Raw genomic sequence first — 27,462 nt, 5'->3', positions numbered from 1 at the left:
TGCAACGGGAAAAAAATCCCTTTTCCATCTCCTGTGGTCGTTTCCTACAAAACCTGCTGTAAACCTAAAGCCTTCCCCAGGACATCCTGGGTTGGAACACGCCTGAGGTGATTCTATAATTATCCAAGGACTAGTAGGGTTATTCCCAGAGAAAGTCATCTGGCTCTCTCACCTTTTCCTTTCCATCACGTGCCAACGTGTCCCTCCCAATTTTAATTTTCCATGTTCAAGCACAAGCTGAGGCACTTCCTTCCCACAAACACACAGTGAGCTCCAAATCTCAGTGTGGAAAACCATCAGCTCCACCTGGCACAGGAGGTGAGACACAGACACTCCTCCAGACACTGGAGCACACCTGGGTTTAAGCCTCTCCCTTAACAAACAATATTTAGTATTAATAAAAAATATTGCATATATTCCAGATAGTTTATGTGCCATTGGTACAGATGATTCTGCACTGAGCAAACGTGCAGGGAAGAACTGATTAGAAACATAATCCTCAAGTTCCTTGAAGCTTTTCAAAAACGATCATGAGCAAGCAAATAGCTTCCATAAGCCTGGAACAATTCCCAGAGCTGGCATCCCTGCCCTTGGAGGGGACAGGACACAGCCAAGGTCAGCCGGGCGTTATCTGGAGCCACGGAAATGTGATGCTGGTTCTGGTGGAACAGGCTCAGGTAACACCTGGTTTCATTTCCACCTTTTATTTACATGAAGGACAACAGGGATGGGAATGACAGGCACTCCAAGACACCCAGATCTCAGTGGTTTTCCACAAGCACATCATCACTCGGAAAACAGATGGATTTCTCCAACACTAGAAGCTGGTTTAGGAGAATCCAATACCAGCCATACAATAGAGAGCAAAACTTCTGACATGTTAGAATAGGCTGTAAGATCACAGACCCCTCCCTGAAGTTCAAAACCCCCTTCCAGAATCCCACCTAAAAATGTTACATTTCCCTTCCTCAAGTCATTAAATCCCTAATTCATATTCACCACACCACAAGTATTTCAAGAGAGAACAAGAGAGAGCAAAACTTCTGCCATGTTAACACAGGCTGTAAGATCACAGACCCCTCCCTAAAGTTCAAAACCCCCTTCCAGAATCCCACCTAAAAACGTTGTCCCGTTTCCCTTCTCCAAGTCATTAAACCCCTAATTCATGTTCCCCACACCACAAGTATTTCAGCTGAAACATTCCCAGTCCTGTGCACACACCTCATCTTTTTCCCACTCAAAGGGTTTATGTCCAAATGCTCCTCCACCCAAGTCCACCAACACACCTCGGAGTTCCTGAGAATCCTTTCAGTGCAGGGACTGCAAATCCTTTTAACCAAACGCTTTCAGATTACGACGAATTATTCGCTGGCCCGGGGCCAGCACAACTCTCCCCGTCAGGAAAAGAGGTCGGGCAAATCCAATAACGAGTATTTAAAAAGACAAGTCAACAAAATTAAGTTCCATTTTCTCGCTGGAGGCAAAGTAAGGTCATTATGGAACAGGGAGGGGTGGGGGGTGAAGGGGAGATCCAGACATAAAATGATAAAAAGACCCTGGAATATTTAACCTATTGGGTTTTGGAATTGCTTCCACTCCATTTCACCGGCAGAATGAGAGACATTAGGACAGGAGCTGCCCGGGGCCATGACATACACCAAGCCAGCCCCTCTCCCTCATCCCAGAGCAGATGCCACCTCTCAGCTCTCATCAAGCCCCCGGAGACACGGAGCTGTTGGAGCTGTCGGGATTAGCTGCCGGCACGAGCGCAGAGGGAGGAATGTGCAGGTGTGTTACTCCTGCAAGTTTCCAAATATGCCAGGGAAAAATTACCAGTGCCCTAAGAAGGGAGGCAGGAGGCACGTGGGTGTTGGCAGAAGATCCCCAGGACCTGCCTGGGTTGGTGGGATGAGCGCCAGGTTATTGCCCAGCAACGTGCATTGTTTGGAGGGCACCAACACAGACCGTATTTCTTTACCATCCCTGGTATCTACACAGTGATGGGTTAGTCAGGGGGGTTCAGAGATGAGATGACGCAAAAAGTTCTTCCTGTTCATAACAGATCCATCTCCATGTCCCCCCATGAGACTCTGTCCCTCATATATTGCATGCACAGGAATCCCATACCAGGATTTGGATCAGAAACCTGGGATTTAAGTGACTTTTCCGGACAGAAAATTTGTTTCCTAACTCATCTCATCTTTCCACCCTCAGCCAAAAGTCATTTTCCACAGAAAAACACATTTTAACCATTTTGGATTATTCTCTTTGTCTACCACTTGGCTGCAGGCACGAAGTAACCTGAAGTTTCCTGGACATTTAAGGACATAAACACATTTAAGCTGCTGGAATTTGGGGTCTGACAGACACACAGGAACCCACTTGTATTCCTGGTTGTCCTCACTGACTTGACACTTGAGCCTCATGGATTTTCCACTCCCCTTGAGCCTTTCCAATCAAGTCTGTGGTGAAACTCATCAGCAATTTGACTTGGACAAAAGTCCTTAACCCTGACCTTCAGAGGATGATCAGGTTTGAAAGGTGATTTTTTAAAGAATGAGACCTTTAGCTTGTGTTTTGTTGTTTCTCTGAGAAAGAGGTTTGGGGATTTTTTTTTAATTAAAGAGTAAAAGACAAGATTCTGAACTTCAGTCACACCTTTAGTCCAAGCACAACCTGTTCACCTCTAACACGAACCCCTCAAAACAAACTCACAGATTTATGTAAAGAGAGAAAACTTCAACACTTTTAGTACCATCCAGCTGCTGTTAAATTTGTCAGCCTCAATCCATGGCTTTGGGGATTTGGTAAATTAGAGGAGCCTTGGCAGCCATTCGTAATTGCAGCTGAGCTTATTCTCCATGACTTGTTAGATAGGAAAAAATTGCTAGATAGGAAAAATCCCAAAAGGGATTGGGCTTTCTCTGAGTCCATAAGTCAGTTTTATAATTTACATTTACAGTTTGCTGTGGGGATTTGAGCAGGAAAGATCCTCAATCCTTTAAATTCATATTTACAGCAACCACATGAACTCCTACCTTCCCGATAATTAATGTTATGGAAATCATGGATTAGAAATGGCTCTTCAAGGAAATGGAGAGTTAAATAAGTCTAATAAACATTCCAGAGTCACTGCACGATCCCCTTGTCCTCACGTCCATCCTCCCTGGCTCCTCCATAAGACAAGAGGAGACTTCAGGAAGTCATCAAGACATCAATGACTTCAGCAGTCACCTCTGAGAGCACGCGTGCCTTCCCCTGCTCCCTGAAAAGCACAGCACATCTTGGCATCACATGGGAAACTCCAACAGATCTGCATAATTATCCCTGCAGAACGCCTCGGAGAACATATGGCCTGGAAACGAGGCTGCCGGGGAGCGACGAGCTCGGCTGCGTGAGGAGATCCACACAAGGGAGGTGAAAAAACCTCCAGGACTCGCAACGACGGCACATCCATCATCGGGATAAGGCTACGACACCAGGAAATGAGCTAAGCCAATCCAAGATTGAAGTTTCATTTTCTGAAGTGCATCTGTTTGGCTCCTATGCCCCTGAACCTCATCGTTCAGCCATGCTGGGCTTCGTCTCGGAAGCAGAAGATGCACGAACATAAATCAAAGCGGCTTCTCGACGAGCAGCCACGGCAAACGTGCTTTTAATTTGGTTTTATAAAGAAATTCTGTGCATCCAGCAGGCCCTGCCATGGCCCTTCATGCAGGATGCCCGGGGTGACACTCAATTTCAGGTTGTTCTTGTTTGCCAGGTTTGTGGGGTTTGGGGTGAGAGCATCAACCTTCACTAGGGGAAGTTCAACCAGCTGTTTTTTCACTGAAGCAGATGAGAAGCTCTGGATGAAGCCAACAAAACTAATGGGGACAGCACGTTCCTGCAGAGGAGGTGACAACTCCAATGCTGCTTCCCCGGGATCATCTGGCCGGTCTATTCTGTGGCTGGAAATGAGGAAAGCCAAAACTGAGGTGGGGTTACCACCGAGACAGACAGAGAGCCAACCCAAAACATTTCTAGGGATGGCAAGTATTCTTCACACTTTATGTGCCAACAGCACAAGGAATCCACCAAAACTCCTGCTGAACACACCCACAGTGGGACTCTGACTTTGGATCAGGATGCCAGAAAAAGGGTTGGCTCATCCAAATGAGTGGAGGGCCATCCCACCAACCAACAGCAATCCTGTCAGGCTGAGAGGCCGACAAAGCATCCGACACCAAGATCTGGGCAGCTTCCCAAAGGAGAGTGTCCGTGTTCTCAGTGCCCAAGGACTCTGGTCACCAGCTCAGGGTTAAGGTGAACAACACAGGCAGAAGATTACTAGGCCAAGACTAGTCTGGTGTTAGAAGGTTTCAGTCCCATGAGTTCTGCTGGTGAACATTTGCAGGAGCACAAATGAGAGGAGCACCAAGCCAGACCCAGACACACAGAAGCTTTCAAAATTGACATGGATATTCTATGATCTGTTTAGGTTGAATTTTGAGTTAGAATCATAGAATGGATTGGGTTGGAAAAGACCTCTGAGATCATCAAGTCCAACCCTTGGTCCAACTCCAGGCCCTTTACCAGATCATGGCACTCAGTGCCACGGCCAAGCTCACCTTAAAAACCTCCAGGGATGGGGAATCCACCCCCTCTCTGGGCAGCCCATTCCAATGCCTGAGCACTCTCTCTGCAAAGAAGGTTTTTCTCATCTCCAACTTCAATTTCCCCTGGCAGAGCTTGAGCCCATCGTGCCCCCTTGTCCTATTGCTGAGTGCCTGGGAGAAGAGACCAACCCCCACCTGGCCAGAACTTCCCTTCAGGCAGTTCCAGACAGTGCTGAAGTCACCTCTGAGCCTCCTCTTCTCCAGGCTAAAAACCCCCAGCTCCCTCAGCCTCTCCCCACAGCACTTGTGCTCCAGTTCCTTCTCCAGCCTCGTTGCTCTTCTCTGGCCCCGCTCCAGCCCCTCAATCTCTTTCCTGAGCTGAGGGGCCCAGAACTGAACACAACACTCAAGGTGTGGCCTCCCCAAGGCAGAGTCCAGGGGAAGGGTCACTCATTCTGTTCCACAGCAAAAGATGGAGCTCCAGGATCCCTGTGCTCCGGAGCAGGATGGATGAGAGGCTGTATCTGCTGCTGACCCTCACCATCCTCCTCCTCCCTGCCTGGCCAGCAGCCCGTGTAGGCGCCGGGGAACAGGCTGCACTTATTCCAGCGCCGGGTCGGAGGGCTGGGCTGCCGCGGAGCTGCCCACGGACACCGGATTCTTTATGCATTTTCTGCATGCACGCCGTGGGCAGCGCCAGGAACACCGGCCACGTGGGAAAACGGGGAAATATTTGATTTCTGGGATGGGGAAGAAGGCATGGAGCTAAATGAGGCTTTGTTCGGGGGCAGGAGGGCCCGCTCTCGGCCATGGGGGCAATCCAGGAATGCTGATAAGTCTGTTTTCTGTGCATAAATAACCTGTGCTGGAGCCCAACGTTTTATCTCAGTGAGGGATAAAGCTCTTGCTGACAAGGCTCTGATATTTGTCTACTTGCCTATAAAGCAGGAGCCTTATTCCAAGGGCTAATTCAAGTGGAGATTAGATTTCCTGTATAGAGGAAGGCACAATTGCATCAGATATTCTTCAAACACCGTAAATAAGATTGATGAGGTGCTGCTTCCGTGGGCTTTCACCTTGACAATGCCTTAAACACACAAAGAACCCCACCCTGCGACCTCCAAACAAATCTTCCCAAAGGCTTCCTCATATTTCAGGGCACGGAATCACCTCTCTCTTCCCAGACAACACAACTACAAATAGCTGCAGGAAGCACCAGCTTCCTGAAAAAAGGGTTAACTGAGAATCATAGGAAATGGAGAAAATGAAAGCCAGGTCTAACATCTTGACCTGGCTGAGGAGGGAAAAAATACAGCAGCAGGAGCAGCACTGGGTATGATCAAACATCTGAATTAATGCAAAATTTAGTGAGACTATCAAAAATCCCAGACCTAACAGAGAATTCCCTCCTGCATGTCCTGCCAGGCAGTGGCTTCCTGTGGGCAGTTTTCACACAAGACCCTCCCCAGGTGACTGAGGAAAATTTTTGTTAGAAATAAACCCAACCCGGCTGTCAGATACGCCCGGGGCATCACAAATTGCAACACTCTGTATTGAAGCTGAAGGACTAATTAGAAAATCAAACAGCAAAACAGAACTGGGCAATGCAGCGAAGCTTCACGGGCTCAACAGTTGTGCTGACTGACCAAAAGCAACAAGAAAAATCAACTCAGGGCTCTGTGGCAATAAAAATGTTAATTTGATGACTTTACAAAAAAAAAAGTAGGAAGCTGGGTTTTAAAATGTCCTAAATTACGACAAAATGTTGCACAACGGGGAGGAGGGAAAGCACAGATTGTTTCATCCACATCAGCTGGGGAAAAGTAAGAAAAATTATTGTTCAATAAGAAAAAGTAATATAGAAGTGCTCCAAATCCCCAGGGACTGCAGGAGACAGGTGCAGAGTAAGGAGGTGATGTGAAAACCATAACAAAAATTCCATGTCACACACATGAAATAACCACAAGGACAGAAACATGTGTGTGAAATAGAAGCAAAAGAGGAACCAGAGTGATCTGGGATTTAAATGTCACTGTCTACATTACAAATTGGTGGGGCTAAATCCCTCCTAAAAAAATGAAAGCTGCCCTTCCAGGCACGTGTTCCAGCTTCCCTGGGATCAGGGAGGGGCCATCCTGCCCTGCCAGGTCACTGCAGCAAAACCCACCAGTTTCATCCGACCGTGTTGCTCTTCTCTTGCCTTCTAATACTTCCAATAGGCTCTCACTGAATTAACTTGGCATTTTTCATCTGTACCTCCGAGGCCCTTCCTCATGTGTCACTTCAGATCACTATCAGCAGAGTGACTCCTCTGCCAGCTCAGGATGCCCATCTCCAGTTCCAACCCTTCAAGGGAAAAAAAGGAAAGCCACCACTTTCATGATATTCCAAGACCTTCCTGTCACACATTTGAAAGACAAAGCCTCTAAATATTTAACCCTCCCTTCCTCTCCAGTTTTCTGTCCCAAAGCAGAAACATCCCACATCTAAGGCTGTAGGTGTGCCAGGACATCTCCTTGGCGGACCCTATGGATCCATCTCAAATGAAGATGTTTGCAACCCCTGCTGTAACTCAGGCACACAGGACATACAATAAGCAAGTCAAATGAGCCTAAAAATACTATATAAGACCATAAACCATTTATAAAACAATATTAGAAACCTACAAAACATTGACAATGTGATTCAGTTGGAAAAAATCCCTAAAAATTAAAGTAGAGCCCACAGGGAGGAAGTTCTTGTGTTGAGTCACTGGTGACATCCTGCAGGTTGATTCCTCTCCTTGGTTCAACTGTGCCTTTTCCTGCTTTTCCTGCTGGCACAATCCTAAACTCCTCCTGGTGGAACTGTTCACACTCCTGGCTCCAAGTAAATAAACTTATGAACAAATTCCCTTTCAAAGATTTAGAGCCAACTTGGTTTAACCAAAAACGAGGGAGAAGCACTTCCATCATCAGGTTTGCCAGGAGAACAGAGGAGGGGAGTCTCTGCTGGCCCCACAGCCCTGAGCAAAGCACACCTACCTACACCCTCAGGAAAAATAACACTACAAATACCCTTCCTAGCTAAAGAATTCCCTGACACACCTGCGTGTCAGCTCCACAGGAGAGACCAGAAGTGAACAAACTGTTCTGCCGACTGTGCCGCTGACCCCAAGGGGCCTTTTCCGACCCGGCTCCGGCTGGGCAGGACCCTGAGGACAGGCACGAGCCTTGCTCCAAGCAGCAAGGAGAAACCTTCTCACCCTCAGGATGAGTTCATCGAGTTGCGCACAAATTCCCTTGGGAGCCTCTCACCACCTTCTGCACAACGAGAGGTCCCAGGACAAGAAAAACAGCCCCTGCTCCAGGAAGATCCTGGCCCAGCTCTGGTTTGAAAGCACCGGCTGCTCCTTTGATGCCCTGCCAGAAGTGGCCTCCAGTGAGGAAGCCCGGGATGAGTCACGCCACCGGCACAAGGAACTGGCCAATCTGGATTGAAAAGCACCAATGAAACTTGGGATTTCTGCCCCTCCTCTGCCATCTCCCTCTCTGCACTGCAATTCCCAGGAAAAGGGGAAGCAAAAATACCCAAACATGGCTTTGTCCTAAAAGGCGATGAGGCAAGAGGGTGTTAAGACACAGGGAGGATCATGGGGGAAAGCACTGCAAAGCTTTCTTGGTTGTTCCCTGACTTGCAGGAATTCCAGCTGGGGTTTATGGCTTTCCACACCTGCAGAGCTCCAAGTCAAGAGTTTGCACAGCGGCTGCAGCACCTTTCAGTGCTGTGTCCTCTGATCCCAGTTGGCTCACACACAAATCCAGGGGAAGAAACTTCTAAACCCATAAGGCAACTCCAAGAAAAAGAAGTTTGGCCATAGTGGCCTCTCCAACAGAGGATAAAACACGGGCAAACCTGATCCACTTTACATTTACAAAGAGGCAAGTAGTCTTGTTATGAAAATAAACCATTCTGAGTGTTAAAGACCTAAAATTAAATCCCTTTCCCCAGAAAATCCATTTTACTCAATGGTGGGGACAAGGCATTTCATAGAATCAATGAATCCACTGGGTTGGAAAAGACCTCCAAGATCATCAAGTCCAACCCTTGGTCCAACTCCAGGCCCTTTACCAGATCATGGCACTCAGTGCCACGGCCAAGCTCACCTTAAAAACCTCCAGGGATGGGGAATCCACCCCCTCTCTGGGCAGCCCATTCCAATGCCTGAGCACTCTCTCTGCAAAGAAGGTTTTTCTCATCTCCAACTTCAATTTTCCCTGGCAGAGCTTGAGCCCATCGTGCCCCCTTGTCCTATTGCTGAGTGCCTGGGAGAAGAGACCAACCCCCACCTGGCCAGAACTTCCCTTCAGGCACTTCCAGACAGTGCTGAGGTCACCTCTGAGCCTCCTCTTCTCCAGGCTAAACACCCCCAGCTCCCTCAGCCTCTCCCCACAGCACTTGTGCTCCAGTCCCTTCTCCAGCCTTGTTGCCCTTCTCTGGCCCCGCTCCAGCCCCTCAATCTCTTTCCTGAGCTGAGGGGTCCAGAATTGAACACAACACTCAAGGTGTGGCCTCCCCAATGCACAGTACAGGGGAGGGATCACTTTCTTTGCTTCATTCACTGTCCCAACCTATTGCTATCCAAAAAAATATTACAGAATAAAACCAGTAGGAACATCTCTGCCTTTCCAGTTCAGCTTGGCAATTCTGGTAATCAAACTCTTAATTCCACATGTTCTTTACTTCAAACTGAGACTGCAGGAATCTGCTGTAGCTGCTGAGCTCGCTGTGCCCCAGAGCCTTTCAAATCTCACTCTGTGCCTCTTTAATGTTGGGGTTGGGTTTTTTTTATCTCTCCAGCCCAACCTCTAATTTAAAGGAAACTGTGCTGGATGCTCTAATTGACCCCGTTCTCTTCCTTCCCCAGTTTGTCTCTATAATTAGCCCTTCCCAGCCAAGGGAATCAGCAACAAGACCTTTCTGAGCCCCACCCTGCAGACCACAGCCACTGTCTCGCATTGTTTGGGCCCAAAAATCAACAGCTTCAGGACAACAAAGCATTTCAAAACTGAAAAATCAAACAAGAGAGCTCCAATAATGACAATTTTTCAGCACGTTGTGGTCAGTGACGCTGACCCCAAATTTCTCCTGCAACACAAATCCTGGGCAATGCTTTGTAACATGAGCAAAATACTTGTTTTTCTCCAAACAGGAACAGCTGCAGGGCTGCCCACCCGAAATTCACCCACCCAGGGCTTGCCTGTGTATCTCAGCACACGCACCAGACCCAGAGGATTCCAACCTCCACTAAGGCACCAGGAGGCCTCACACCTTGTTTCTTGAGGAATTAAAAGGCATGAAAAGAATGAGGAAAGGAAATGCATTTAAAAAATAGTCTTATCAGCAAGTAAATGTCACCAAAGAAAATCTACTTCCCTACTTGCCTCTACAATGGGCAGCGATTCCTACCTGAGCTGGGGGTACCCTGGGGGAAAAAAAGAAAACAAACACAAAAATTCCCCAAAACAGCAGGGGAAAAAAAATCAACCGAAAACAACCCCTTCAAAACCAAGTTTAAGTCTAGACTTCAGAGCTGCTGAGCACCAGGAGGGGCAGGATGGAGCCACAGTCTCCAGCGACATCAGGAAAAACGCCCCAGGTCTCACCTGGCCTGACCCAGGTCCTGCCTCCCACCATGGCATCTTCCATCTTGCTCTTCCCAAAAGGATGAGACTCCAGCTATCATGATCCAGAACGAAAACAAAGGAATTTCTGTGGTTAGTTTTGAGCTTTGTTTCCTTCCATGTCGCTTCTCCCACTCCCCGGATGCCAAGGGCAGCACCTCCATGGGCTGCTCCTGATGAAGATTCCCACCCCAGGAAGCATCCCAAGGTCTTCTGGTGTGCACAATGTTCCTAATTCACTATTTCCCACTTGACTTTGCAGCTTTGCAATCATTTTGCACCCCACATGGAGCTTGGAAACCAAACAGGTTGGATATTTTTGGTGATTAATTTCCCACCTCAGACTGAAGTTCTTTTCAAATCCACCAGTGCCGCTCACTAAATGTTATCCCAGAGTTCCAGAGCTCCGGCTCCCAAAGCACAGAACACACACATTTCTACAACCATCAGGAATTTCAGTGTTCAGACATTTAGAAAATGAAGCTGCAGCTGGCTGGAGTCTTGCTGGTAATGGCAGCACCTGAACCCGGAATGATCCTTCACCTAAGGAAAATTGTTCAAGTTTTTTGAATACCTGTCCCCTCCAAGCCCCTGAAGAACATACCTGAAAGGAAAGTATGTAGATTAATGCTCCCAGAAAACCAAAACAGAAAAGAAAGTTGATCCAGTCCCACAAGAATTAAAAAAAACCCAACCCTTTTCTTGGTGCAGAGGACAGGGAAAAATAACTTATAAATAATGCAGAAAAACTGCACCTAATCCATTGTAAATCCACGTCTGGAGGTTTTAATTTCCAACTACTTTTTTGAGCTGTTCTCTCCAGGATTTCATTTTTACTAAAAATAAACCCAACACAAGACAGAAGCTCCCAATCTCCCCACCACACACAGCCTGACCCACGAGTAACTCTGAGCTACTTTTAGACCCAGCTTTGGAACGAGTTTTGCGTGCAACCGAGAAACTCTCACACGGGGCCACTCGCTCGACTGCAACAACTGCACGAAACGGCTCCTTCAGCTTCGGGTGCTCAGGTTTCACATCTTCCCCCAGCAAACAAAAACGAAAGCAGCCTTGGAGCAGCTGCACCACAGACAAGTAAACCAGGGGAGGAAACCCCTAATGCTGCTACAAACCAGGCAGCGAACGCTGAGGGTGAGATTCACACCTTCCCTCAAGGAGAACAAAATACAGGAAAACATCCAGGCAGGGATTTTTTCCCCCTTGTTTTAGGGTTCAGATCTTATTTCTCCCCAGCAAAGACTTTTAGGTGAGAGGATGAATTCTCAGTACCTCAGACATGGACTTTGATGCGCAGTTTTTTTGCTGTTTCATTATTCTTACCCCATTTGCTGAAGGTTATTATTTATTATTATTTATTTTTGAATGGTTTTTTCTCCTCATATTTACTGTATTGTTCACCACAGAGGAATCTCACAGCTCTAGACAGGGATTTAAATCACATAAATGAAGGGACTAGGATAGAAACACAACATATAGAACAACTGAATTTGGAAACAACACACTGGAAGGCAGCAGCTCCCACCTGGAATTACAAAGGGATTTGAGCCTGGAACAACACATGATTCCAATGTCTTTTCCACAAATGTGCTGGGGCAAGGAACAGACAACGGCTGCCAAGTCTTCTTTCTTGGCCATTTATTTCTGAGAGGTACCATTTCAGCCTTCAGAGAAGAAATATTGCTGCTAATGCTTATCAGTGCTAATAAACTCCTTAATCCAATCCCTGCAGACTGCACTGAAACCACAACAGTGTTTGGAGCAGGGAACTGTGAAACAAGTGCTCTGACAAGTCAAGATGCTCCTGGCACTGCCCGGAGCCGGGTGAGGTTATGGCGGGAGCAGCTGATGGATTTTTGGTGTGTCCAATCCTCCCACAGACGCCTCGGTCGCCTTCGGTAAGTTCATTCTGTTCATAGCTGAGGAAAACTCTTGAGATTCCTTGTTATCTGCTGCAGGCTCCTCCAGCCTGACCTCTGCCCCACGCTGTCCTGCTGTCTCCTCTCCTACCTGGGGGCACGGAGAAGTGCCTGTGGATACGATTATCCCTGCTCTGCCAGGGAATGCAACACCTGCCTGTGCGAGCCGTGGCCGCTGCTCCTGCTCGTGGGATGAGCTCGGAGCGATGCCCTTGATGCTCAGCCAGACGTGGCCCCAACACCGGGCGAGGCGTCGGGGCCGTCGTGTCCCTCAGCAGCTCTGCTGGAGCTTCACGTTGGGATGAAAGGAAGCAGAAGGACCAGCGGCTCTGTCCAAGTCCCTCTGTGGAGCTGGAGTGGCTCAGCCATCCCTGCCACCGCCCGCAGCAACAAATCCCACAAATCCCCACACCCAGGTGGGGGTTGGTCTCTTCTCCCAGGCACTCAGCAACAGGACAAGGGGGCACGATGGGCTCAAGCTCTGCCAGGGGAAATTGAAGTTGGAGAGCAGAAAAAACTTCTTTGCAGAGAGAGTGCTCAGGCATTGGAATGGGCTGCCCAGAGAGGGGGTGGATTCCCCATCCCTGGAGGTTTTTCAACTGAGCTTGGCCGTGGCACTGAGTGCCATGATCTGGTAAAGGGACTGGAGTTGGCCCAAGGGTTGGACTTGATGATCTCGGAGGGCTTTTTCAACCCAATCCATTCCATGATTCTATGATAATGATGCTCCCTTTGCAGGGCAGTTGGTGAGTTAAGGAGCAGGGACTGGCTCTCCTGCACTTACATTTCTCCAAGAAACCCCCAGAAAGGTTATTTACCCGCAGAGCCTCTCCCTTCCAAAAAACCCCACTTATTCCACAAAATCTTTCCAATTTGCTCGGCATTGTTTTAATCAAGCACAAAGTTTCTAACGATCCACTGCGGCCCATTATTTATTTATTTTTTGCCTAATGGGATCACATTCCTTAACAATTAAATCACTTACTAATTCCTCCCTGGGGAAGCTGCCCTGTGCACCCAACAAGCACAAACCGACCCAACAGCTGAGAGACAAGTCCTGTAGAAATTAAAACTGCAACTTTTTTAGAAGTTTTATTTCAGTCAACATATTTACGTGGAGCATGAGAAGACAGTAGAGGTACGGAAGTCTCCTAAAGTAAATATTTTCAGTTAACTTGTTTTAAGTTCATCCCTCCAAACCAACCATGTAGATGCTGAACACAATAAAAGAATTCTTGGCGGTCTATCAAAAACATTCGTAATCTGGGTTGGTTTTAAAGCTCAGGTTTTCCAAAGATGGATCTGTGTGGATTAAATGCTCCTCTGCCACTACTGCTCAACCCTGATACACCATATCCAGGAGACGTTCCTAAAGGTCAGGCTTTGCAAGGAACAGAAGAGAGTGGGAAGAATTTTGATTACAGAACAGCACAGAGGCTGTCAGAGTCCCCCTGCATGATGGAGATAACTGGAGACCTGGAACAGGCGTCTGAAGGAAGAGTAACTCCAGGATTCAAGGTCAGTTTGGAGTGTACCAGAAGTGACTCAAGGTGAAGAGATCAGCAAATAACACTCAAAACTCATATTGAAACCCACATATTTTTGCATTAATAAAGGTGGTAAAATCAAAGCATTTGTGTATTTTAAATCATATTTTTCCTTCGCTACTGCACACAGCATCCCAGTGGGACAGCCCCTGCTCTGCTCCCTACAGCTCCTAGGAGGGATTTGCAGGAATTCCTACAAGTTACAGGTATGGAAACCACTATCTCTCCAAGAGAAACTGAGCAGTTCCTGGGAACCACTGAAAACACCAGGGTTGAAAGGGTGTGATCCAGCCTTTCCCTCAAGGGCATCAACCCAGACACAGCGCCAGCATATTCCCAGGGGCCCCAACACCTACAGGGATTTCATAAAACCTTCTCCAGGACCTGGAAGAGACCTTTAAAAGCACTTCAGAACCCAAAGGAGAGATGAAGGGAGACCATGGCACAGCTACACCTGCACCTGCTTAAGTCAGGCTTGTAGCTGCAAAAACAGCAACAGAACCCAGCAGGTGTGTGAGAGAAGAGCTTGGATGAGCTGAGAGTTTGGATGAGCTGAGAGCTTGGATGGGACACAGCTGGCTGAGCCTCTCCACATGCTGATCTCACATCAACAGAAAGAGGATGCAATGAAGGGGATCCTGTTCTCAAGGGAGGACGGAGGGCCAGATCTCAAAGAGTCAAAGCAAACTCCAAGCTGGAGTCTGGGTGCTTTACGTGGAGAGAGCACAACTATCTGTACCCAAACTGTACATCTGCCCATCCAAGAGCAGGGGGATTTGCTGCCTCACCAGCTCCTGTCCTCTTTGTTTTCCATGATCCAGCCCCACCAGCTCCTGAGCACCCTCAGCACACCTTGGCCTTTCCACTCCTGAGCCCCATCTCCCTTGCCAAAAACTTGCCTTGGCTGAAGACCTCGCTCTGTCTGTTCACGAGGCTCTCAGTGAAACTCTGAAGAGAGATGCCAAAAAGCACCAACAGAGCCAAAACTACAACCCATGGCTCTGTCTCACCGTGGTTTGGCACGGTGGGAACAGCCAAAGGCTCTTGAAAACCTACACAAGGAAGAGATCACAGAATCATAGAATGGATTGGGCTGGAAAAGACCTCTGAGATCATCAAGTCCAATCCTTGGTCCAACTCCAGTCCCTTTACCAGATCATGGCACTCGGTGCCACGGCCAATCTCAGTTGAAAAACCTCCAGGGATGGGGAATCCACCCCGTCTCTGGGCAGCCCATTCCAATGCCTGAGCACTCTCTCTGGGAAGATCCCTCCAAAGGGATGCCCATCTGTGCCTAAGGAGAAGCTGCAATGCAAGAAAGGAATTAGGGTAGTAACGATAATCCCTAAACCAACAGGTATTTATTTCTTTACTTCATTTTGCCTGGAAAACCTCCAAGGAGTTTCCACCAAGACGCTGCAGAGCCAGCTGCTTGCCAGCTTCATGCTGATTATCAGCAAACGGACCCAGACTATCCCTGTTCCGCTCCCAAGATAAACTTCAGCCAGGACAGATCCTCTTTCAGCTGGAGCCTGAGACTGGATCAGCCAAAGGAACTCATGGAAAGGCAGCAGCAGTTTAACAGTCCTACATTGGAAGTGTGTGCTCCGTGAGCAAGGGCTGCCATGGATCACATATAGCCCCACTCTCCTTGGACACTTCCCTTCCAGGGCAGCTCAAACCACTTCTCTTTCCTTCTCTTCCTACAATCCCCAAACCACAGGTGGAAGATGACCAACATGAGACACCTAAAGCCACAAGGAACTCCACCTGACCCCACAGACAGCCCTGCTGGGAGCAGAATTTTGGACCAAGTGACCTCCTGAAGTCCCTCCTGACCCAAGCAGTCCCACATTCCCCCATAGGATGGAGCATTAAAATCATGGGCATTTTGTTAGAAATAAAAAGCACTTGTGGCAAAGACACAGAGCTCTCACTTCACCTGTAAGACTTTTCCAGTCTTGTGGAAATCCATCTGCTACAGATTCCTGCCCACAGACAGAACAACTCTACCACGAGGTCTAGCAGAGCTGTAACTCATGGTAATGCTTTAAAAACAGACACAAAAATGAGTTCAACTCCAAAAATCCCTGTTCCACCGCCTTCCCTTCTGAATTTTGTATTTTCTGAGGTCAAGTGGTTTGGTGAGTTTGATTTTAAAGGTTTCATTCCAAGACAAAGAGGTTAAGACATTGCAGCAATGACAGGAGAGAGACACACATCTCACTATGGCAATCGACCTACCAGTGAGATTTAATATTAAAGAGTGACAGAGAGAACAAAGACTATTCCATTTCCCTTTTTTCCTGTTTTTATCCATTATCTGGCAAGAGTTTCACATTTGGTTTCTACAGCCTCAATACCTGTGCCTTCACATGTATACCCAAACCCTACAGAACAATTTGGCCTGTGCAAAAGGAAAATAAAATTCCATAAAAACAGCCTCAATTCCAATGACCTGCAGACATCCCAGCTGCAGCATTTCACCCAAGCTTTGTGATGATCCCAGCTCACCTAACCTGAAAACACAGAGGAACATTTTTGCAGCAGGAAGCCTGGAGAATTACCAAGCTTCTCCCCAGAGCAGGGAAGTACCAGACACTTCCCAAACCTCCAACCCTGCTGCCTTTGTCCAGAGGAATGCTAGAGAAAGTCTCAAATTTGCAAACTTAAGCCGCGATCCTTTAAATATTTATGCTCATGTTTACTTTTCGAGAGGGGAGAAATCCCGTTTGCTCGAGAGGAAGTGAAGCCAACGCCGCACGCAGGACCTGAGCCTGAGAAAATCAGACACTCCTTTGAACCTCAACACAAAAACAATCAAAACAATCCTCCAGAGCCGAAACCTGCACCCAGCCTGTCCCAGGGAGCTGCACTCCAGGACCTGGAGCTTCATCAATGACACAACGAACGTGCCTCCAACCCTGGTGTTTCGTGTGCAAGCAGGAACACAATCCCACTTTATTTACAAACTGAGGGGATGGAGGAATTTCTGAAAGCGAGTTTGACCGGCTAAGATGCTTCAAGCAGTTTAACGACCTTGTTTGCTCCATAATAAATGCATTTTTAAAGGAATTTGAGTTCAAAAGTTGCACGGTTTGGAGCAAGAACTACAACTGGGTAAAAACAGCCATGCTACACTCACCAAAACCAACCACCCCAATGGCTTTTGACACTCTCAGGGCACGTTTGAAACACAGAATCCCAGCAGTGGGTTGGAAGGGACAATAAAGATCGTCTCATTCCACCCCCTGCCATGGGCAGGGACACCTTTCACTATCCCAGGTTGTTCCAAGTCCTGTCCAACCTGGCCTTGGACGCTTCCAGGGACGGGGCAGCCACAGCTGGTCAACCTGGGCTGGGGCCTCCCCACCCTCACAGGGATGAATTCCTTCCCAATATCCCATCTAGCCCTGCCCTCTGGCAGTGGGAAGCCATTCCCCTTGTCCTGTCACTGCAGTTCCTGATGAAGAGTCCCTCTCCTGATCCCCTGCAGGCCCCCTTCAGACACTGAAGTTTGCTCCTGGTCTTCCCAGACTGGAGGGATTTAAGCTCCAAGCCCACGTGTCCCATGAGGCCCCAAGGCTGCGATGGTCAGTGCCGGTCCCGTCATCAGCTCAGTGGTGCCGAGCTGCAACACCAACCAGTGGAGGGACCAGCACCATCCCTGTGCTCCCAGTACTCCCCCTGTTGACCTGTGGGAATGTGGAGGTTCTCCCATCCAGACCTGGATTCCACCCGCCCAACAGTCAAGCAGGGGATGAGGATTTTAAGTCCAGCCCTACCTCGACAGGAGCTAAATTAAGGCTGCACAGGTGACTCGTGTTTCATGTTTCCCAAGTGCCCAACCCTGTGTGCTTCCCATTCTCAGAGGTTCCTACAAACCCAACCAACGCTCACAACCACCAGGAACATCCCAGATAAATATAATTTAAGTGTAAAACATTCACATTTTCCTAGCAAAGGATCCCGAAGTTTTGATAGTCAGAGTGTTTTAGTACCAGTGTTTGGGAAAGATGCCGCAGCAGCAGATGTCAGATCAGACACTTGGCACCTTAAGATCTTAAATTGCAGCTTCCTCACAAAAAATAAAAAGAAAAAAAGGTAAAAACACGAAGTTTATAAAGCATACCGGGAGCAGTGGCTGCACAGAAGAAATAACTGAAAAACTGAGCTACATTTTAAACACACACATTCAAATGCAGCTTTTTCCACATTTTTCCGAGTGCTGCTGATGGACCCCAGGCCTTTCAGTACAGAGGAAACATCTCTAAAGCCACTCTGATTTATGCATCGATTGCAATAAATAAATAAACAAATAAATATAAAGTTGCATCATCATCGACAGCCCAGGAAACAAAAGCTCATTACTCGTGTGCCAGGGCTGCTGAATTCCCTTCCCTGCTGTCAGCAGCCGAAGTGACAGCTCCCCAAACACTCCTGGAGATGGAAAATCATGGCCAGGACGGAGGGGGAAGGTTGGGAGAGCCCTTGTGAGGAAAAAACGCGTAGAAAAGCCTCTTACGTTAATGAAATTAAACAACGAGAAAAGTCGCCTAAATGGGCGAGTTTACTCAAGGAACGGAGAGGAAATCGTGACGATCGCGTGACTACAGGACAAGGGGCTGAAGGGAAGATGCTCTACCGCAGCCTCCGACCCGGCCGGAGTTCGATGAGCTCAGCTCTGTAAGGTCGCGCTTAAGCATTCTCAGCCCGTCCCCGCCACGGCCACGCACCTCTCGGCGGGAAGACAACGCTCCCCTGTCATTTCATACCACTTCCCTCGGGAAAAGAGCCGGGAAAACACTCGAGGCGGCCAGAAACCCAATTCTCCACCTAACAATCTGTTTACACAGCGATTTATTGCAGCGCTCGGTTATCGACCGAGCGAGACACCGCGCCGGTTCTCCTGCCGTAGCAGCAAATCTCCTCCTTCCTTTGCCGCTACGTGATTATTTTTTTGATCTGCCGATGGGCAGGGACCGCGCTGCAGCGAGGGATGGCAAAGCCAGGATTTCTGCTGAGCTCACGCTCCCCACTTTACTAAGCCCGGCTTGATTTCGGGATAGCAAAGCGCAGATGGAGGAGGAGGGAGCCCATCCAGAGGCAGAAGGGCAGCAAAACGCCCAGTTCCGAACTCACGGCAGGTCCTACCCCGGGTCAAGCCGCCGGGGTTTTATTTTTTGGGGGGATAAAGCAAAGGCCGTTTTGGCTACATTTCGGAAAATTCCAGAAAAGAAACATCGACTGTTTGAAGCTCCGGAGGAGCAGCGCTCCTGCTAAGGTCCGGTGTGCCGGGGCGGGAGCTGCCGTGGAGTCCAACACTGCGCTAAAACGCAGGAATACCTCATCCCGAGGGGTGGGAACGGCTGATGGGCAGCGGGGAATGGCTCTGCGTGGCGTAGCGGGTTGGCACAGCCGGGGGCACCGCGATGCCACGGCCGGGGGCTCGGCTCGGGGGAGCCCCAGCCCGCGGCCCCCGGTGGGGCACTGGGGACACAGAGGGAGGTGAATCTGTCCCCACGCCCAGGCTGGTTTTAACATGTCCTGCGTGTCCAACCCACCCGCGATGGGGGCGAGCGGCACGGGAGGGGAATGCGGGGCCGCCCCGCACCGCGCACCCACTGAGGGGTCACGCGTGGGGGGCGAACACGTATGGGGAGACCCCGCAACACCGGGGGGACCCACAACACCGGGGGGATCCCCACAGCACCGGGGGGACTCGCCTCCCGCCGCCGAACAAAGGCTCCCAGTGCCGGCCCCGCGAGGCTCCGCCGGGGTCCCCTCACGACCCCCGCGCTCCGCCCGCGCCCCGCAGGCCCCCGCCCGTCCCCGCTCCGCTCCCCGCCGCCGCTCACCTGGGTGTCGGGGCGCGGCGCATCCCTCGCCCGTAGCCGCCGCCGCCGCCGAGGCGGGTCCCGGGAGTCGGTGCTGAGGGGTGGTCGCTGCTGCCGAGGGTCGGTGCTGGGGAGGGTCGGTGCTCCGGGGTGTCCCGGGGGTCGGTGCTGAGGGGGCTTCCGGGGGTCGGTGCTGAGGGGTGGTCGGCGCTGAGGGGGGTCCCCGGCGGGGGAAGCGGGAGGGAGGGGGGCGGACGGACGGAGGGACAGACAGCCGGCAGAGGGACGGACGGACCGACGGGCGCTGCCGCCGCCGCCGCCCGGGCGCTGCCCGACTGCCCGCGCGCGCGCGCCGCCCTCACGCGCCACGGGCGGGGCCAGGCAGGGGGCGGTGCCGCCGCCAACGAGGCCCCGCCCACGGCCCCGCCCTCCCCGCCCGCCGGGGACACGCCCCTTGTCGTGACGACGCGACAACCGGGCCGAGGCGCTTTACGGCAGCGAGCGGCAACCGGGCGATGAGGCGGCGGGTGAGGCGTGGGGGGACACGGGGACGGGACACGGGGACAGGGATGGGGGGACACGGGGAGGGGGATGGGGGGACACGGGGAGGGGACACGGGGACAGGGATGGGGGGACACGGGGACAGGGATGGGGGGACACGGGGAGGGGGAGCTCGGGGAGGGGACACGGGGTGGGGGGGGCAGGGAGGGGGACACGGGGAGAGGGGCACAGGGATGGGGATGGGGGGACACGGGGAGGGGGCACACGTGTCCCCCCATCCCTGTCCCCGGGGGGGACACGGGGAGGGAGATGGGGTGACACGGGGACAGGGATGGGGGAGACACGGCCCCGGTGCGGCCCCGGTGCTGGGTGCCCTGCCCGGGCGTCGCGCCGGCCGCAGCCGTCGGGGGTCGGTACCGCTCGCCCCCCGGGCCCGGAGGCGTCAGCGCGCCTTTAAGGGGAAAAAGGTTCGAAAGGGTAAAGATGGAGGAGCGGGTGGCACCGGCACCGGGTGGGGGTCCCCAGCCAGGCCCTGACCCCGGTCCCAGCCCCGGCCCCGGCCCGGGGGAGCTCCGCCCGCCCCGTCATTCCCGTGTGTTCCCCTCAGAGCCGTGGGATGGCCGAGCGCTTCCCGGGAATGCTGGGGCCCTCTGATCCCGGGCACTGAGCGCCGGGAGAGGCCGGGGCCAGGCGCAAAGTCTGGCCCGGGGTCAGGGTCAGGCTCGGGGTCAGGGTCAGGCTCGGGGTCAGGCTCGTTGCTCCTCCTCCCACGGGGTGTGTGACACCCCAAATCCCTCCCTCTGACCAAATTCCCTCTCCTGACCAAATTCCTGTGCCATCCAGGTCTCTCAGGCAGACAGCATTCCCTCCCAGCGCTTCCCGCAGCTCCCCGGATTGCCCCTTGCTCCGGAGGTGAGTGCTCTGGGGTGGGGCTCACACGGGCTGGGGGAGCTGAGCTGTTTCCTCCGGCACATTCCCGGTGCCATCACTCGCCCTCAGCCCTTCCTTCCACTGTGTCTTTTCCTGGAAAACTCCTGGCTTTGGCCAACCCCGTCCTGGGAGCAAAACCCTTCTGGTTTTTTTGTCACTCTTGGCTTCTTGCTCCAGGAGAAGCTTGCACACCAAGAGAGGTTCTGAGCTCTGCTTTGGGGAATTTGTCTGGAATAGAGAAGTTTGGGCATTGTGTGGGTACAGAATTAGGAATGTTTTCCTCTGATTTTGGCATTCAGGACCTGTTGAACCCTCAGAGACTCTGTCCTTGTCCTGTGCAGGAATTATAACCCACAGCTACAGAGAGAATGCTTCTGTTTCACAGAAGAGCAGACAGCTGTGCTCTTTGTCTGGCTTAGTAGTTTAATTTTCCTTGAGTTTGTTCTCTGGCTCTGTCAGGAGGCAGATAAATCCAGAGGCTCAGGTGTCACCCAGCCCAGCCCACTGGAAGGAGAAATGGATGTTCCTTCTCTGATCTCACTCTCAAGACCTGGTGTCCAAAACCTGCATCTCCAGGAAAAGGGAATGGTCTTGTGGTTAAATTGTGGAGCCTTTTGATCTTTAAAAGATAAAACCTTCTCTGTCCCTCCTGTTCCCTGGATTTTTTGTCTTCCAGGTGACTTGTTATATTTACCTCCATATTCTTCAAATTAGGAACAGGACTCTGGTGATGTGTCACCTTAAGTATTCCCTCTGCAGGTTCTGAGCACCTTTAATAAATTAAAATAGACTTTAGGAATCTGAGTCATCCTTAGTTCACGCTCCCTTTGCTCCACCACTGCCTATTTATGCTCCATTACTGGGAAGTCTCATTCCCTGGCCCTCCAGTGTCTTCAACAATTACCTGCAGAGGGTTCTTGTCTTTAATGGTGTGACAATAACAGGTCTGAGATGGTTTTTTGTTAAGTGTTGGAAAACACAGGCTTGGCTTTGCATCCTGGAAAGGAGGAGCCCGTCATGGATCAAACTCGTGGTTAAATTATTACAACTTCCATGAGGGAAATTTGACTTCTTGCCCTCTTGATGCAAGACAGCACCAAATCTACAAATGAAATTATAGCATTTGTGTTGAAATGCTCCTTTCTCTCACCCTGCTGTTCTCATCTCAGTGCTGGAAAAGGGGCAGCTGAAATCCCTTGGAGGAGCCAAGGATTTCAAGGAGTTTAAACAAATTCCAAGTACTAATATGCAAATAAAATGAACCAGCAAGACTCTTGTTGGCACCTACAGCAAATGCTCTGGGCCTGTGTGAGTATTTATCCCTATTTTTATGAAAACTACTGAACAGAGTGTACCTGGGCCTTCAGGAAGTGAGTCCTGGCTGTGGCTGAGCAGAGCTGCTCCCGATCCATGACAGGATTTTGACCCTCTTGGCATCAGAGAGGCTCAGATACACATCCTGGCTTCCCTGCAGATCCATCTATAGCTTTAGTGGGAGGTTCTCCCAAACAAAGCCCCCTCCCTGTGGCTTTTCACAGCCCCACCAGCCACTGTTCAGCCGCTCACCTGCCCCAGCTCCGGCCGTGTTGAGCCTCCAGAGGGTTTTCCTTGGAGCTGCACATGGTGAGTCAGCCTGCAGAACCCACAGGCAGCTTCACAAATACCAGATGGCAATAAAATTAAAAGTAGTGGCTCATGGCAATTAAGCATTTGCTAGAACCATTCTCCTTCCTGACTGGAGGAACCTGCCAAATGTCTTGATAGGAAAAAAAACAACAGCAATGTTCCTGCAGAGGGGAAAATGAACAGAGCACAGGACTGACACTTCCCTCACCCCTAATCCCATTTGGACCAGAGTGGAAAACTCTTTGCTGGACTTCTGCACCTCCAGGAGAAGATGAAGCAGAAAGAACATGCTGAAAAAGAAACTTTGGGGCATTTCACGGGTACATGGAAAAGTATTTCAGCAGTGCCCCTGTGAGACCCCCAGACTGGGTGTTTGGAGGGTGTCCAGCTGTAAACCAGACTCTATTAAGGGATGCTGCAAAGTTCCTGGGATTTCAATCCAATTTTTGTTTTTATAGTATGAGGATCTGCACCACGAACTTGGAAATAGTTGGAGCTCATTAAGTCGGAAACGTGTCCAAATACCATTGTGTTGGCTCAGTGTAAACAAGGGCTGCTCCCTTCCTCCGGTGACTCCTGCCCTCGGCATCTCCGGGATCCACCGGCACACACACACACTCACTGCCTGTTCCATGCCCCAAACACTCACCTCGGCCCTTCCTTCCGACACCTCATCCACTCTCTTCCTTACCCATCATGTGCTGTGGGACCTTGCCAAGAGTTTTGAGAGATGAATCCCCATTTTGTGCATCCCAGGCCAGGAAGGGTTATTTTTCGTGATTCAAATCAACTTCTTCCTAACACGTAAACAGCACAACACTCCAATGTATTTCCCCTTGTCATGATGGAAAATTAGTGACTTATTTCTAGTGAATCACATTACAGTGATGTTCTCACACTGAGCTTTCACACAGGGCTTTCAGAAATCCGAAGGCGCTTCCGTGCTGCCCTTGGTGCAGGCGAGGGAGAGGTGAGACCAAACCAGCTCCACATCACTGCTGTTTCCAGATGTGGCATTTCCAGCCCCATCCTGGCCAGGAGAGGAGTGGGGGGCTGAGGGTGCATTGCCACAGCTGAGGAGCCCGGGAGGGCTGGGGGACATCATAGCAAAACTAAAACCAGGGTGGATAGAAGGGAGTTAACTTTCTCTTTGGGAGATCTACTCGTAATTCCTAATCTGAGTAGGCAGAGAGTTGTCCTAGAGATTCCCACGGTGAGGAACTGGTTGGTTTGTGATCTCGTTTTGCTTTGTTACTCCTTACTCAAGGCTGTGCCTCCTGTGCTGGTGGCCCAGCAGGTTCTCCTGGAACAGGTTGTGCATCTGGCACGGAGCTGGGGCACTCTGTGCTTGGTGACAGGGGCCCTGTGTCTGTCAGACATGCTTTTCTTAGGGAATACCAGCTGTGCAAAGAGTTCCCGTGACTGTCACTGTGCAGGGGGAACACCCAAACACCACCAGACTTCTCCCAGCTCAGGGCTGGTTTCCCTGCAGAGCTGTGCGTGTTCCTGAGCAGGAACTGCTCTGGAATCCTTTTGGTTTGAGGTTCAGATCCTCACAGTGAAAGACTGATCTACGTGGAGCCACACACTGTTCCCAGAGCTGCAGAAGAGTCTGGCTCAACCTGACATTCCTCTGTCTGCTTGTGACCCTTCAAAAATGTCTGGGAATCCCAGGCTCTTGCTCGCTGCTGCCAAGAAGGAACTCAAGGTGTTTCTTGGGCTGTATCGTGTCCCAGGTGTGATCCAATCCCTAAACTGCTCTTCCCCTTGTCTGTTCCAGCTCTGGCGGTTCCCCGGAGTGCCGCAGGATGGATCCCGTGGTGCTCAGCTACATGGACAGCCTGCTGAGGCAGTCAGACGTGGCCCTGCTGGAACCTCCCAACTGGCTCAACGACCACATCATCGGCTTCGCCTTCGAGTACTTCGCCAACGAGCAGTTCCAGGAGTTCGGCCACCGCGTCTGCTTCATCGGCCCCGAGGTGGCCCAGTTCATCAAGTGTGCCCTCAGCCAGGAGGAAATAGCCATGTTCCTGCAGCCACTGGACCTTCCCCACAAGGAGCTGGTGTTCCTGCCCATCAATGACAACTCCAGCCAGGCCGCCGGGGGCACCCACTGGAGCCTGCTGGTGTATTTCAGGGACAAGAAGTGCTTCGCCCACTATGATTCCCACAGCAAGTGCAACTCTTCCCATGCCAAGCAGGTGGCAGGGAAGCTGGAGGCCTTTCTGGGCAAAAGAGGGGGCAAAGCCACCTTCGTGGAGGAGAAGGCGCCGGCGCAGCAGAACAGCTACGACTGTGGGATGTACGTGATCTGCAACGCCGAGGCGCTGTGCCACGGGTACTGCCAGGGCCGGCCCGAGCCGGGGCTGCAGCACCTCACCCCCGCCTACATCACACAGAGGAGAGCGGAGTGGAGAGCCCTCATCACTAAACTGGCACACAAGTGATGGGGGTGCACTGCCAGCCCCCCCAAAACTGCCTTCCCCATCCACGAGGCAGCACCCCCAGTGCCTGAGGGAGGTGCCCATGCGCAGGATTGTCCCAAAGAAGAAGAATGTAACCCCTCCAGCATGGCTACACCCCCTGAACACCCCATTCCCTCTGGGAAAAGCCTTAGTCCCCTCTGGAAATCACCGGCCTTTCTAATGACAAAAGTCACTTTGCTTTCAAAGAAACCCTCTTGATGATGAATTTTTCCACTAATTGCTGTGGCAAGACAAGTTGCTGAAGACACTTCACCTGTGCCCAGCAGGCAGCACACCTCATTAGGTGGCTTTAATTGGCTCTAGGCATTGTCCTTCCAAGCCAGGTTTAGCAAATGCCCTTTAAACCCCAGTCCCCAAGTGCTTTATCGTGGCTATTTCTACTCTGTGCCTCCCACTAGTGGCATTGGAGCAGTCTGGGATTTAGCAGCCAGGATTTTGAAAACCTGACACTGAGATGTCAAAAGATGAGACTCCAAAGGAAATGCTAGGATTAATTAAAGTACAGGGCAAAACCAAAGTCAGGTTTCTTCACCCTGGTGCTCCCAGGCTGCACAGCAATGGCTTTTTTTTTTGTCCCCCACTCCTGCTTGCTCTTACTGCAAATTAAAACCCAACTCTGAACAGCTGGAAGACTAATAGGACGCTGAGAAACCCAATCCTAGGAAAGGAAACTTAATTGAGATGAAAAGCAACACTCACTCTTTGAAGCTTGGAGTTTTTCATTAGGATTTTAGGTTGTCTCCATCCAGGGAGGGTTTGTCAGTGCTCCCCAACCTTCGTTAGTGTTGCTGCTGCCTCTACACAAAACCAGTTCTGTTACTTGAGATAAAAAACCCCACACCAGGCAGAACAAAAGGACAGAGTTTGAGGTATAAAAGCCAAAGATAACTGCAGGCTCCTTGAAGTCCTTGATGCACTTCAAACCGAAACACTTCCCCTCCCGTGCTGGGTGACGGGATCTCGGACCGGATCCTCTCCTTAAAGCCAGGCTTAGCAGTGGGGAAAATAAAAATTGATCTGAGATGTCATTGCAGGATAAGGAATAATCTCTCGCTTGGTGAGAAGCAAAGAGCAGGTTGCTCAGGTGGTGTCTGGCAGAGCAACCACACCCCAGCGCACCGACCTGATCAGGGAAATCCGGGTTAAATATAACCCTCAGAAAAGGAAAGGGGGAAGGACTGCTTTAAACCTGGAGCTCCTCACGGGCCCAGCCCTAGCAGTGTGTGCAGCAGCACAGCACCAAGGGGATGAAGGGCTTAACCTTCCCTTGCTGCCCAGAGAAAGGCAAGAAACCAGCCCAGGCTCCCCCCAAACACCCCCAGCTGTGGGGCCAGACAAGGTCATTACCCTCCCTCCTGTGCTGCCCAGACTCGAGAGCAGCCGGTGGTCCAGGGCATCCCTCCAGCACCAGCCCTCCAGGAAAACCTGCTCAGCGGAGCTGCTTGCCAAAGGGGATTCACCTTGGGCTCCAGGGGACTGTGCTGGAGCCACGTCACTGCCACTCCCAAATCCAGAATAAAACTCAGACTAAACTGTGCTTGCCAGTGTTATCTGTGCTCCGTGCAGGTCCCTGCTAATGCCGTGGCTCCTGCTGCCCCACGGAGTGTCACTGCACAGTGGCTGTGACTCAGTGGGCTGGCAGCAGCTCCTTGTCTGATTGAGAGGTTGGTTTGGGCTGAGGGAGAGCATGGGAGGAGAGGAGGGAAGGAGGCAGGATGCTAGGGGGATCTGAAGGGGGATTTGAGGGCAGGGCTGTGCATATCCAGCACCACCCTGTGCTCCTCAGCCCTGTTCCCAAGCCAGCCAGGTGAGCCACAGGGACGTTCCCCGCACGTGAGGCTTTTATGTGCCGTTTCTTTACACAAAGAAAAGCAAACAGGCTCAAACAGGGCGTCGTCACCAGGAGAGGTACCACAAACCGACCGGGGGGCAAAGACCAGCTGGGAAACAAAACCAGAGCCTTGCGACCAGCTCTCAGCAGCAGGACCCCCAGAACCACACCGAGAGCTCGTCCTGGTGCTCCTCCAAACATCCTCCAAACATCCTCCACATCACTGCACCCACGGGTTGTCCCACTGCTGGCTGTAAAGAGCCCCAGGAGGAGCTGAGGTGGCCATCGCCACTGTCACATTCCTGGCTCGGGGACAAGGGACCCCACACCTACTGAGGAGCACCTAAATCCCCAGATTGGACACACCAGACCAAAACCCACCCAATCCTCAACCTCTACACCTCTGCTTTGGGGTCACAAGCCCCACTTTGAGGCTGAACCCATTAAACACCAACTCGTTTGTAGGAAAACCAACTCCAAGCCCATCTGGGCAGCAGCACCAGGAA

General features: G+C 51.0%; 2 protein-coding genes across 10 annotated transcripts in view; one reads left to right on the top strand and one right to left on the bottom strand.

Moving 5' to 3' along the window:
- The window catches only part of MYO9A (myosin IXA), a 164,555-nt gene extending 144,654 nt beyond the window's left edge, over nucleotides 1-19,901 (bottom strand). For all 8 annotated transcript variants that reach the window (XM_071568066.1, XM_071568065.1, XM_071568070.1 and 5 more), the window contains exon 1: nucleotides 19,604-19,901. The gene's annotated coding sequence lies outside the window, so the exon portion shown is untranslated. The remainder of the gene's footprint in view (nucleotides 1-19,603) is intronic.
- A 122-nt stretch (nucleotides 19,902-20,023) lies between these two features.
- SENP8 (SUMO peptidase family member, NEDD8 specific) lies at nucleotides 20,024-26,679 on the top strand. 2 transcript variants are annotated; one of them, XM_071568520.1, is made up of 3 exons: nucleotides 20,046-20,109; nucleotides 20,927-20,995; nucleotides 24,420-26,679. In XM_071568520.1, the coding sequence occupies exon 3, from the start codon at nucleotides 24,448-24,450 to the stop codon at nucleotides 25,084-25,086; it is 639 nt and encodes a 212-aa protein (XP_071424621.1). In that variant the 5' UTR covers nucleotides 20,046-20,109; nucleotides 20,927-20,995; nucleotides 24,420-24,447; the 3' UTR covers nucleotides 25,087-26,679. The 2 variants fall into 2 exon arrangements, with proteins under 2 accessions (XP_071424622.1, XP_071424621.1); XM_071568521.1 differs by lacking the exon at nucleotides 20,927-20,995 and having other exon boundaries at nucleotides 20,024-20,109.
- The last annotated feature ends 783 nt before the right edge of the window (nucleotides 26,680-27,462 follow it).

Source organism: Pithys albifrons, chromosome 13 (assembly GCF_047495875.1).
Source record: "Pithys albifrons albifrons isolate INPA30051 chromosome 13, PitAlb_v1, whole genome shotgun sequence".
NCBI classification, from domain to species: domain Eukaryota; kingdom Metazoa; phylum Chordata; class Aves; order Passeriformes; family Thamnophilidae; genus Pithys; species Pithys albifrons.
Note: the sequence above shows the minus strand (reverse complement) of the source record. Positions and strands in the feature narration are given on the sequence as shown.

What these genes read in the sequence shown, in the direction of transcription:
- SENP8 (XM_071568521.1), top strand. Translation starts at nt 24,448, where the DNA reads ATGGATCCCGTGGTGCTCAGCTACATGGACAGCCTGCTGAGGCAGTCA.